Raw genomic sequence first — 13,018 nt, 5'->3', positions numbered from 1 at the left:
GATTAGGTTCCTGTAGCAGTGGTTAGTCATGTTTATGATTGTGGTTACTTATGTGTTTTAAGTGCCTTTTCATGTTGTGTAAACTATCATTATTAAATGCTTAAATAATTAGAAATGGGTTGTCCATGTTGGATTATTTGGTTATGTGTTGCGAACATTTACCTTTTTATATTTTGATTTGAGAGATATTTGTTACTTTATCTTATGTTTTACATTTGAGAGGACCTGAGGGTCAGATGTTACATTTTGATTTTAGTATCATAGATGTTAGACTACTATGTTGTTCAGTTGATCATATTGCATGATGATGCCATTTTGAGATGACAGTGTGTTTTATGATGATATCTAGTTATCTGGTATTTAGACATATCACTGATTATGTTATGTGATGGATTTAGTGCTATGGTTATTTACTTCATTCCTGCGTTGTTATGCTTTATGCGAACGTGAGTGATGTAAATAGATTATTTTAATATAATTAAATAAATGGTTAAATTAGGTGATTTAATGCATTTATTGCTTCGGCTATGTTATTATATGCAATTGCACTTGATTGTGTTGTTTAGTGTGTAGGATTTATATCCCTGGTAGTGGCACATGGAGTTAGTGATTTAGCCATTCATATTTTTTCAATGTCATCCCTATATGGTCGACATATCCTTAATTAAATTGTTTAATCAAACCTTTTGGTGATTATTAAATCCGAACTCATTTGCATTATGTAATTAGCCCAATGAGTGTGTCTATGCATTAGAAGTTCGCATTGTCGCGAAAGATGTTAAGGAAATTTCTGTGTTTTTGGGTTTTCAAGCTTTTAATTTATTTATTTTAATTTTTGGCAACTTTGTCATGGATGAATTCCTATTCTAGGAATAGCCTATTTTCGTTTGGGTCGATTTGGAATTTAACTAGGTTGGCTAGTTATTTGCCCTAATCGAATATTCACTCAAAAAGTGAATAAATATCCAAAAAGGAATTTAATTCCTCACTTCTCACTTTTGAATTAGAAAGTTGGAGAGTAAGACCCAAAATCCTCTTCATGAGGATTTACTGTTTTGTTCGTTGTGGGAGCTACGAGCATGGGATTGTCAGAGGTTGAGCTTGAAGAAACCTTGGATTGCCGCGATTTTCAGCGACTTCTACGGGCTATTTATTTTATGGTTCAGATTCCCTTTTTGCCCTTTTGGCTATGAGGTAGGGCTTTCCCGTTTCATTATTTTTGCTCTGTTTCTACTTCTATTTTTGGTAGTCGTTTGTTTGGAGGCTAAGAACTAGTGTTCCCCTCTATTTCTGTACGTTAGTTCTACACGATTGGGCGGGTACGAACATTTCCCTATTTTTCAAGATGAGGATTTGGGGTTTTATGCCGTTATGCTATCCATTTTTGCATACGGTGTCTAAACTTGTTTATTTTTGGATTTTTGGGGTTTTTTTACCCAAACGCCAAATGGGTTTTAGTTTCAAAGTTTTTCAAAATTTTGGAGTTTTTACCTCGTTTTGTGTGTGGCCCTATTTTCTCGAGTTTTGTTGGCATGAGTTGGGTCGTGGACTTGCATTATCTATTTGGATATCAATCAAACCTTTATTGCACTTTTCTACTGCATTGGGATTTGTGTCACACTCGTACTCCTGACTTTGTGTTCGATTGAGTAATTTTATACCTAGTGTTATGGTTTCTTTTGGACCTTTGTTTTATTTCGTGGACACTAGGATTCGTGTAGAATCCATGCTCTTGGATTGAAGCTAGTTGAGTGAGTTCATGATGTTTGGTCTTGTTGCATCATTGGGATTCGTGTAGAATCCATACTCTCGGATTAAGGCTGGTTGAGTGATTTCATGATGTATGGTTTTATTGACTTTGGGATTCATGTAGAATCCATCCTCCCGAGTTGCTTTTGGTTGGGTGTTTTGTTTTGCATTGTGTTCTCATCCAGTCCTTGTGTTTTGATCTTCGTGATGGTGGTGCGCCATACATGAGTACGTGTGTGTACATTTGTCGAGTGACTTGTGAGGCCTGATCTTCTGTGGTACTTCTGAAAGTTATGATCGTTGGGGTTGGGATGGGAGTATGCATGCCCACGGGCACTTGTCGTAGGATGAGCATGGGTAGGGTAGGGTAGCATATGGAGGTGGCTTCTATCCCGCAGCCTGGTGATCATTATGAACAGAGGGTTGGCAAAGGAAGTTTTAATTAAGTGATAACTAAATGAAATGTGTGATTGACAATAAAATCTTAAGATAATAAAAATGTGGGGTGTTAGAGCCTTTTCGTTGAGGGATGTTGAATCTGCACAAGTTCGAGCTTGGGCTTTTTGATGCCAAGCGACTCTCCATGATGTCAACCCCTACTTAGTAGCCTATTGAGTGTTTGACCAAGACCTATACTCCTTGCATTGTCTTAGGTTCTTGGTTACAGCCATCATACTGTCTAGCGTGAGTGTTAGCCTTGGATGTTGTGTTTTATGTGTGTTTGTGATTAGATCATTATCTCCATCAGCACGGTGGGTGTGAACCTACGGGTGCCATGTGGTTGGGAGGCGTAGTTACCTTAGGGACCGGTGTACAGAGACAGTCTTTTATCCTAGTGTGACCGTTGCTGGATGTTTTCACTTGATGCTTTAGGTTCCAGAGTATGCTCTCTTGTGATGTATGTTTTCATTGGAATGCTTGGATATCATGTTTAGATGATGTTAGTTTATTTGAAGCATTCCCATATTATGATGTTTAGCATATGACTAGATAATATGAATTGTTGTATTGGATTAGCTATTGCTTATTGGTTTAGCATGTTAGATTTCCTTATTATGATGTTTAGCATGTGATAGGTGATGTTATCTACTTGTAGGATTATCTTATGCTTTACTACTAGCATGTTAGATTTTCTTATGCTTATACTGTAGCATGTTTTAGTAGTGACGTCCCTATTACAATAGTACCGACGATATGGTCGATGGCTTGGGATGTTACGCACGAGGGATGGCTAGGATCCATGATGGTCTTATGATGCTATTGACGGTTGGGAGGAACCGCGTACTTAGTTTGGTTGTTCGGTTATTGTGATGTTATTTCTGTACATTACGATGTTTCTTATGTTCACTGCGATGTTGCTTTCAATACATTCTTTACTGCTTTGGTTTAGATGGTTAGATGTTCCTCTTTCCTTGTTATTTTTGCACTCGAGTGTTCATTCCTCGAATTATGTGGATCTGGTACTCCCCGGTGTGGAGGTTTTGAACTCAGTTTTAGTCTATTATTTGTCTTTAAGTGTTTCTTGAGTTCCTTGGGCGATCATTTATCAACATGGTGCAATACAATATTGTATCGCAGGCCCATTAAAATGGTATCATGCATCCCTTGTATCTACCGCATGTCTTCGAGAGATGTATCGCCCAATCCTTGAAAGTGTCACCCTCCTTTAGGAATGTCGCACAATACTTTCCAGTGTTGTATTAAAATATTGCCGAGATTATTGCAAAGACCTGTGCGAGCGGGTAGCGGGCACTTTGCGATTTGATCCGAACTTTTTGGGAGTTGTTTGGGGTACCCTCTTAGGCATTCTTCAATCCTTTGGTGTCGCATTTTGAATTCAGAATGTGTTCAATTCGAACATAGTTATGCATTCTTTGTCATCGGTTGTTTTGTTCGATAGTGGCGTTTGGAGATTCGTTGGTTGCTTAGATTGTTGGTGAAGTCTTTTGTTGCAATCTCTGTGACCCATGTATGATGTTGACATGTGCATTCATACTTGTAAAAAAAAAAGTTATCTTGGCTTGAATTGAATCCTTGTTCCAAAGACCTCCGGGCGAGGCACTACATATTAAGTAAGAGGGGTTTCCATTTTACTATTCGATTAAGCTCACAATGTTTTTTAAAAAGCTTCTCATTGTGTTATATCCTATTATTAGTTTTGCTACACAATTCAAAGGGTGTTTAGATTTATTTATGATAAAGGTGATCAAAAACATAGATCTCTTTTAGTTTATTTACAAGCTATAAATGATTAAGATAATTAATATGAATTGACTAAGAACTTAATAGTTTTAAGAGGAATCAAAAAGCATTATAATCAATCGAGAACCTCCAAGTATCTATGCCAAATGTAATAAAATAAGTTCCAATTTAATAAGGATGAGCTAGCCTTTAATTACATCAAATTCCTTAATCTTGATTGGGGGTTCAACAATTATCTAATTTAGGATTATCTTATGAAGTTTGCTAGCTCCTAATAATTTCCATATCCATAAGTTATTGTTCTTATTACTTATGCCACATTGGTTTAATTAGAATAGTCTCTCCATATGCTCCTAGGTTGGCTAATGAATCGACTTCTTTTTTTCCTTCATGAGAAATAATATACATTATGTGTGTATCTCTTCAAATCCATCTAGAATCATTAGAGCATATTCAAGTTTAGACTGAAGTTGCTGATTTGGGGTAGATATTTTCCTATGAGAGTGTTTTATATAATTTGTGAATCTCCTTCAATAACTAATTTCTTGATTCTCATTTCTTGACTAAGGTTAAGTCCTTCAATAAGTGCCTCTATTTTAGCTAGGTTGTTGGATTTCACTCCTAGAGGTAAGGCATATTTTGCTATGCATTTACCATCATTAGAATTATACAACCTAATTATCCTATACCAAGATTACCTCTTGAAGACCCATCTAAGTTTAATTTGGCCCATTGATTTGAGGGGGAAGTCCTTTTTCATTTAGCTCTTGTTATTTTGCTTGCTTTTGAATAGATTAAAGAAGGGTTAATTAGGCCATCCCAGTTTATATGCATTTCTATATCCCATTCCAAGAAACTTTGTATGTATTCCTTAGATTGTCTTAGATTGATGTTAACTACCTCGTTAATACACACCTCTAGTTTATTAAAGAATGAAGGTGTACTTAAACTTTCATAAATTTATTGAAAGTTTCGTCTATACTAAATGTTCTTTTATAAATAATGACAAGCCAAAAAAAATTTATTGTTTTTTCTAATATTATAACTGAAAGTAATAATGAATTTATTATAATAAATATGTGATTACTTTAAAAGAAAGAATAAACTTTCAAATAATCAAATTTAAGTATGAAAGTGAGCATTTATTAATGTTAAAGATGAAATTATTAAAAAAACAATGATCCAAATTCTACGAGAGGTACAACACCTCAACCACATTGAGTAAAAAGGAATATTGCACCTCAATCAAGCTAAATTGTTATAGTATTTTCTTTTGTTCTGATAATTTTTACTAAGAAGCATTGTCGCTGGTTGGAAGAATCACCCACCAAACTCATTTGATACATTTTGTTGTTTGTTTGTAAATTTTACTTTTGAATTTAACTTTTGAGTCAAATTTCTTAGATCGACACTAGAGCAGTCTGAATTTACAAACTATGATCTTATATTCTCACAATGTAAACAAATGTTGACTTGAAACTCAAGGCTTCTTAGAGCTCAAAACTATGTTAGGAAGAATAAAATGTCACTACACTAACATGTGGCTATAAAAAGGAGCAGCAAAAAATGTAGGGTACGAATTTGAAATTAACATTCCAACTATCATTCTAGAAAAGAATTTGTTTGTTAATAGGTTTACAGTGAAAGATCAAGCAAATGTATCTAGCAACAAGTAACCACATGCCAAATCAATTTATACTATTCAACGAGTTCTATCCCAGATCAAGGGATTCAGTGGTTGACCTATTTCTTAGGGCTCATTTGGTTGTTGAAATAGGACTAGAATAAGAAGAGAAAAATAGAATAAATTTTATATTCGTTGTTTGGTACGCTCAATCAGAATTGGGAATAGGAAGACATATTCCAATTTTGCCCCTAAATTGAGCATATGTCTATGCCCAAAAAAAATTGTTAGCATATGTCTATGCCCAAAAAAAATTGTTATTGGAATAGGCCATTCCTATTCCCAATTGATTTTTTTTTTCTTTTCTTTTTTTCATACTTTTTTTTAAAAAAATTTCAAAAGAATTTTAAAATTTTTTTGAAATTTTTTTTTATTATATCTATTTGTTTTAAAAAAAAAAAAAAAATTAACCTTTTAACCATTATTGAAAAAATTAACCAAAAACAATAAATTAAAACAAAAAAAATTGAAGGAAAATATTTTTAAAAATACAAAACTTAACCTTATTCCTATTCTATTTTTGTACAACCAAACAATGGATTACCATATTTTCAATCGAATTCCAAGTGAACCAAATAGGATTGGAATTGTTCTTTTCTATTCTTATTTCCCATTTCCATTCCCATTCCATTTTTCTGTTATAATTTTCAATTCCTGTGTCAGCAACCAAATGGACCCTTAGAGTAAGCCCCTATTGTATATTTTTTTTAAGCTTGCAAGAATCAGCCAGAAAAGTATGTTGTTGAGTGGTCTCCTTAAAGCTGTTCTGTACCCGCTAAATCTACTGTATATTATATTCAAACTAATGTGAAGTTTCTAAGAATAAATTACAGGTTTCTGCAATCAAATAGCTTTGGGCTTACGAAAATTAGCAAAACTAATAGGTAGGATGTGCTAACTCAACTCGTGAGTCTCGATTACGTTTTTTCCCCGTTTGGAAAGAGGAGTGTTCTCATCTCTCAGTTCGTAAAACCTCTGTATGTAACGATTATTATCAATGAAAAAGTCTGGTGGTCTAACAATATCCATTACGTGAAGCTCAGGAACTTTTTTTTTGGAATCTTCCATGGCATGATATTTTAGTGCTTCCTACTTGTGCGAGTTGAAATGCTTATTCATTTAACAGGTCATTTTCCTTACTCTCTTTTATGCTTACTGAAGACGACAGATCACGAGTGTGTTTCAAAAAGTCGATACTAAAAAACTTTACACAATCAAATTCAAAAATTCTTGCCAATAATTATCATGAATTGAAATAATTGTGGAAATCTGTTCTCATTGAGATCATAACAGGTCATGATTGAGGAAATAAAACAGAGCCCATGGAACTTTATGAAAACATATATGCGTACCTAGTTTGACATTGGATTGAACTTTTGGTTTGCCGTTTTTTTCCCAAAAGATTATCGGGGCTATGGTGACTGCTGTGCTGACAAGTGTTCAAAAAATATGAATACAGATAACAGATAATGGAAGAGGACAATTTTGTGATTTCTCAAACAGCATAAGTGTTAATAAAAAATTTGCAGATTAAGGCCGAAGTATTTGAAAATGAGTAATACTTTTTTAACTTGAAATGTACAGGTTTGCGTTCACTGTTCTTTGTCACAGAGCTTTCCTGATCTACACAGAAACTTGTACGGCTGTAGTAAAATTTAATATTTTACAACAAATGCGGGTAAAATACCTAAATTTAAATATTTAACAATTAGCAAGCATTTCTGGGTTAATTTCTGTTTCAAACCTGCGAAGCACTGCACTCATGGAAGGCCTTTGGTCAGGTACCTCGCTAGTGCAAGCCAGTGCAATTTTAGCTAGATTTGTGGCTTGCGCAATGGAATAATGTCCATTAAGGCTTGGATCAATGAAGTCTTCTACTCTGCTGAATTCCACTAGTGATTTGATAGTACTATGAGGTAAAGACGAATTGTTCCTTTTGGTTATTCCAGTGAGGAGCTGGAAGATTACTTTTCCAAAGGCAAATACATCACTTTCAAGTGTCAGGCGCCCTGTAGTTGCATACTCTGGCGCCAGATATCCCATGGCTGCTGAAGATTTGAGGAGAGAATACACTATGTCGTCCGCCATGATTCTGTGCAAGGCACAATCTGAAAGATGAGGTTTGTTCTCCTGATCCAGCAATATATTTGCGGCCGAAATATTTTGATGCACTATTGGTTCTGGAAGGCCTTCATGCAGGTACTCAATTCCTGCAAATGCCAAAAAATAACAAACAATCATTCCCATTTCTAAGAAATCGAGGAATTAGATCAATATCTAAATTCTGAGCTACTGAATTTTCATCGTCTCGAGAAATGCATGAAGGCAAGAATTTAAACCTGAAACCTGCCTTAAAAAAACTATATCGTAAATTTTGCTTATAAAACGTCCAGTCAATCCCTGAGAACATACAAGACAAATTCTAAGAGATATCATCTGCCCATATAACGGAGTTCCACAATTCAACAGAGTGGAACGTGGATGTACAGGCATAATAGATTTTGGGATTATACGATTAACAAGAAGTCTTTTGGAGTACCGCTCAAGGTGGAGAACCCAAGGTAATTGTACGCCTTTTTTCCATGATCACAATTACATGAAGAAGAATTTTCTTTTGACTCTAAAACTCTAATATTTAAGAGTAGCTATTTTGGAGAGGATCGAAAACCCAGTTTTCTTTTGGACTGGCCTGAAACTAAAGTCGTTTTTATGAAGGTCTTCAAATTGAAAACACGGTGTGATCCGAAATCTTGATGGTAAAAAAAAATCAAATGTGAAATGGATTGTAGAAATCTGACAATGTTAATAATAAGGGTAGCTCCAATCTCTTATGCCAAAAGGTGATTGAGTACAGTAGAGTTTCTGGGAAACTGTATATTAGTTTTTCAATGAAGCCGCTGCCCTGGGAGAGGGAAGTTGAAAGCATTTAACTTTCATGCAATAGAATTCATCTCTTTAGATTGCAGGTATCAGAAAGGATATTGAATCAAAGACTTTAAAAACGCAAATATGTTGACTTAGTTAACATCTTCATTGCATTTCTGGTTTGAAAAAAAGATGGGATATTCCGAAAGAAAATTTTATTTTTATCTTCAAACTGGCAATTATAATGGTTGTTTTAATGCAATGGCTTGTCTCAAAAAAACACCTAAATGAAAGCAGTGGAATTTATTTTTTCGAAAGAAATGAGAAATTCATAGAATATATTTTACCTCTGGCCACGTCACATGCAATCCTTACTCTGGTAGGCCAAGCCAGTCCACCACAGCTCACGGAATCTAAATTATGGAGCAGAGTTCTGTTATCAAGATATTCGTAGACCAAAAAACACTCTGCCCTGGCCTTGGAGCAGCAAAATCCCCTTAATTTTGCCACATTTTCATGTCGAATCTGCATAAAAGTCTTCAGACCTTCCTGGAATTCAAGATCATGAGTTTTGCAGCTGGCCTTGCTGATACATTTTACAACAACTGCGCTTCCATCTCTTAGAACTCCCTTGAAAACGCTTGAAAATCCATTCCTTCCCAGTAGATTTTTATCTGAAAAATAATTTGTTGCCTGCTCGATTTCATCAAGGTTGAATCTAAAACATCCCATTCCAGTCCCTCCATCTTCCAATGGATCCCAATCACTGGAATACTCTAGAAGAGCCAACGGAGAAGAGCACTTTCTGCTGAAGTCGTCTTTGTAAAGATATAATTGGTCAGCACCAAGTCTACTCTCGGTAGCCTCAAATGTACTGCTGATCTTCTGTTTTCGCCTTCTGTACAATGCAAAAACTAGGGAAGAGATAGCTACTATTGCCACGAAAACCACTGCTACGATTGCTGAGACTATGCCTATCTTGTTTCGCGGCGAAGATGACGAGCAGTCATGGCAGCTTGAGGCCAGGTTTGGAGGCTCTGTTATGTTGGGCACAGCAACTGGATCTGAAGTTACGTTCACCGTCCCTGTACCCATGGGCTTTGCAGTTTCTGACGGATTTGACACGTTACACCGCGGAAGACTCGATAAATTGTTTCCACAAAGTTCTAAGTTGTTTTCGTAATGGAATACTTTCAGACCCTTCAGTTCTGCAAGAAAATAAAAGAAATTTAAAATTCGAAAATTTCAAGCACCTAATCGATTGATTCGTGAACTCCAGGAAAAGGAAAACTTTCAGAAAAGAGAAAAAATACACCTATAATATTAGCACATCAATTTTCTTTATAATGCATCAAACGGATTCTAAACCCTAACAAAAACCAAAAAAGGACAAAGTACAGAACAATGTTCCTCAAATTTATGATATGTATCCTATAAACTGTTCATGTCCTACATTTCCGCTCTTTCAAACCAATATAATTGGACAACAACATCCTCATTCCTCAAATTTATGATATGGAGCTTAACAACCATTAATGCCCTACATTTCTGCTCTTTTGAATCAGTAGAACTGGATAACATCGTCATTCAGCCTCGGTATACACAAGAACACAATAAATTCTACAGGCGCATTAACATATCGGTTCGTCAAGCGTCTAAATTAAGAAAAATGTTGAACAGAAAAGAAACCTAGCATTGTTCTGGACTGCAATTTTACCGTGAGAAGTTATAAAGAGAACGGAATAAAAAAGACAGACCATCGGAAAGTAATTTGTGAAATTACCAAAAAATTACAGTGCAAATCACAGACAGTATTTAGGCTTCAAAACCCTACCCTGAGGTACGGAGCCGGAAAGACTATTATTATGCAAGTCCAAATGTGTGAGCTGCTTAAGATGTGCGAGAGCTTGAGGAATCTCCCCGCTGAGATAATTCGAGCTGATATCCAACCTGTTGAGTGAACTCAGCTTCCCCAGCGAAGACGGAATGCCTCCGGTCAATTGATTGTTTTGCATCGAAAGGACGGTAAGCTTCTTCAAATTTCCCAACTCCTCCGGTATCGAACCGTTCAACCGGTTGCAGCAAAGCTGTAAAGCTGTAGCACAAATAGATCTCCTTTTAAAACAAATTTATTCAAAACGCATTCAATCACTACACTTGAAGAGAGGTTAAAATCACCGGCACAAGTTCGACTCCCGCTCTCACCACAAAAACAAAAATGGAAAAAAAAACTTCTGAAAATCAAACTAAGACGAGGAGAAAAAGGGAGCATTTTCAACCTTGAAGGCTAGACATGGAACCAAGCTCAGGAGGAATGGTGCCGTTCAGCATATTGACATTGATGTAAAGATCGACAAGCTCCGTAAGGTTAGAAATTCCCTTAGGTATCTCTCCGCTGATTTTATTGTAGTGCAAATAGAGGCCATTGAGGCACCTGAGCTTGGCAACAGCAGGGCTCAAAACTCCAGAAAGCCCTTTGCTCTGCAGAGAAACATTCGCAACTTTACCCCATTCATTGCAAGCCACACCTTCAAAAGCGCCGCTGCTGCAAGGGTCCCCATCTGCAACCCATGTTCGAAGCACACTCCCAGTGGGATCCATGGCCGCCTTCATTTCCATCAACGCTTCCACTTCCGCGCTGCATTCCACTCTACACACAAGTACCAAGCACAAAACCCCCCATAAAAGCCCCTTCACCCTTGCAGCCTCCATGGAAGAATCAGAGGCACAAAACCCCCCAAAAAATCCCTTCAGCCTCACAGCCTCCATGGAAGAATCACAGGCAACTTTCACACATTCTCCAAAATGAGCGAATCTGAAGTTGGCTCCTACACACATCCTTCTAAGAGAAGAGACAAACAAATTGAATCATCTCCTCTACAGTCCAAATCAGCCGCAGCTTCTTCACCACCACAAATTATCAGAACCTTCCATTTCCACTTCTCAACCGGCCTGAAAATACAACTCAGATTATTCTTTTCACCATGAATGCCCTTTTTTATGAATTATCTTTCATTCAGATATTTCTTTTCACCATGATTGCCTTTCTTATGAATTATCTCTCTCTGAGATTAGATTCTTCCCTCAGAAATGACGTTTTCAACTGCACACTTCGTATTGAGTGGTGCCCCCACTCACCCGGCTCTTCTGACATAACAGCAGGAGATTGCATTTACATTGGCTCATTATTATCTTTTTGACCTTGTACATTCTAACGTCTTTTAAATTTGAATATAGTCTAGATAATTCTGGCCGCTTTTCTTAATTGTACGTGAATTTATTTTTTAAATTTCTCTAATTCTGCCTAATCTGTCATTATTAGAAATAAAGGTAGTGGAATTGCCTTGGCTCACGGGCCTAACCATGTGGGCCACTGGCTTTGTTCATATGGTGTCGTAATAATATTTTTTGCTCAAAATTTATGTTATGGAAAAGAAAGGTAAAAATTTATTAAGACAGAAAGGAATACAACAAGGAGAGCTCAACAAGGATCTCGATCCTGAGCAACAAGATCATCAAATTCTTGCACCATTTCAAAGGAATGTTGCCTCCTATCCATAATATTCCAACCCGGATCATGACTAGAAGCCCATTTGGCTAAACAATCAGCAGCTATGTTCCATTCACGAGGAATATGCATGAACCTAATGAATTGAAAAGAGGTAGAGAAGAGAATAATCTGATTAACAACAGTGGCCAGCTGCCAACTAACATCCTCAAGCTCTTGCAAAGAAAGCAAGTTCACCACCACCTGGGAATCAGACTCGCAGATAATCTTACTCCATCCCCGCAAGCAACATTGTTCCACAGCATATAAAATAGCTTGAACTTCCATGAGATTGTTAGTGAAATCACCCTTATGAACTGAGAAAAAGAATTTAACATCACCAGAACTACAACGAGCCACTCCCCCAATACTAGCAGGGCCTAGATTCCCCCGAGAAGAACCATCAGTATTAATTTTCAGAACTCCATAGGGAGGAGGAGTCCAATGCCCATCCTGATTTACACGACCCTTCCTCTGATGTTGAAGCTGCTTGGACATAGAAGGAAACCTTTGAGCTGCAGGTCCATCCTGAAGATGAAAATTGAGGCGATTTTATATAGCAAGATCAACCGGATCCATACCCCCATCTAGCTCACACTTCACAAGAATAGTTTCCTGAAGAGAATGTAAAATCTTCCACCAAAGATGCAAAACACCAAGCCGAACATTTTGGAATATTAAACGATTCCTCTCCAACCATATATGCCAAAGCAAGAATGATGGGCCAGCAATCCAAGCAGCATAGAGAGGAGAAGACTTGGAGGGAGCACTTCCCAAGCGGGCCCAAAACTCAGGCAAAGAGGAAGCATGCCTACAAGAGCAACCCCAAGCACTCCACCAAAGGTGCCATAGCTGAAGAAAATAGGAGCAATGGAAGAACATATGGGAGACAGACTCCTCCCCATTACCACACAAAACACAAAAAGAGGGGCCCTGAAATCCATATTTACAAAGATTATCCAATGTAAGAC

The 13,018-nt window shown here is 36.9% G+C and overlaps 1 protein-coding gene across 1 annotated transcript; it reads right to left on the bottom strand.

Moving 5' to 3' along the window:
• Nucleotides 1-7,177: 7,177 nt before the first annotated feature.
• Nucleotides 7,178-11,668, bottom strand: LOC149530599 (proline-rich receptor-like protein kinase PERK8). The gene is made up of 4 exons (XM_089809177.1): nt 10,780-11,668; nt 10,335-10,595; nt 8,848-9,708; nt 7,178-7,845 (listed from the first exon to the last, which is right to left on the bottom strand). Exons 1-4 carry the CDS (start codon nt 11,336-11,338, stop codon nt 7,337-7,339), a joined length of 2,190 nt encoding a protein of 729 aa, XP_089665303.1. The 5' UTR covers nt 11,339-11,668; the 3' UTR covers nt 7,178-7,336.
• Between the last annotated feature and the right edge of the window lie 1,350 nt (nt 11,669-13,018).

The sequence above is a fragment of the Cupressus sempervirens genome, chromosome 11, assembly GCF_028749045.1.
Source record: "Cupressus sempervirens isolate cs-2001-9-10 chromosome 11, ASM2874904v1, whole genome shotgun sequence".
Taxonomy (NCBI): Eukaryota; Viridiplantae; Streptophyta; class Pinopsida; order Cupressales; family Cupressaceae; genus Cupressus; species Cupressus sempervirens.
The sequence above is the reverse complement of the archived record's forward strand: the minus strand, read 5'-3'. Positions and strand labels throughout refer to the sequence as shown.

Coding starts and splice junctions, on each gene's coding strand:
- LOC149530599 (XM_089809177.1), bottom strand. CDS start 11,338: ATGTGTGTAGGAGCCAACTTCAGATTCGCTCATTTTGGAGAATGTGTG. Junction 10,596..10,779: donor TTCCATGTCTAGCCTTCAAG/GTTGAAAATGCT, acceptor TTTGTGCTACAG/CTTTACAGCTTTGCTGCAAC. Junction 9,709..10,334: donor TTCCGGCTCCGTACCTCAGG/GTAGGGTTTTGA, acceptor ATTTTCTTGCAG/AACTGAAGGGTCTGAAAGTA.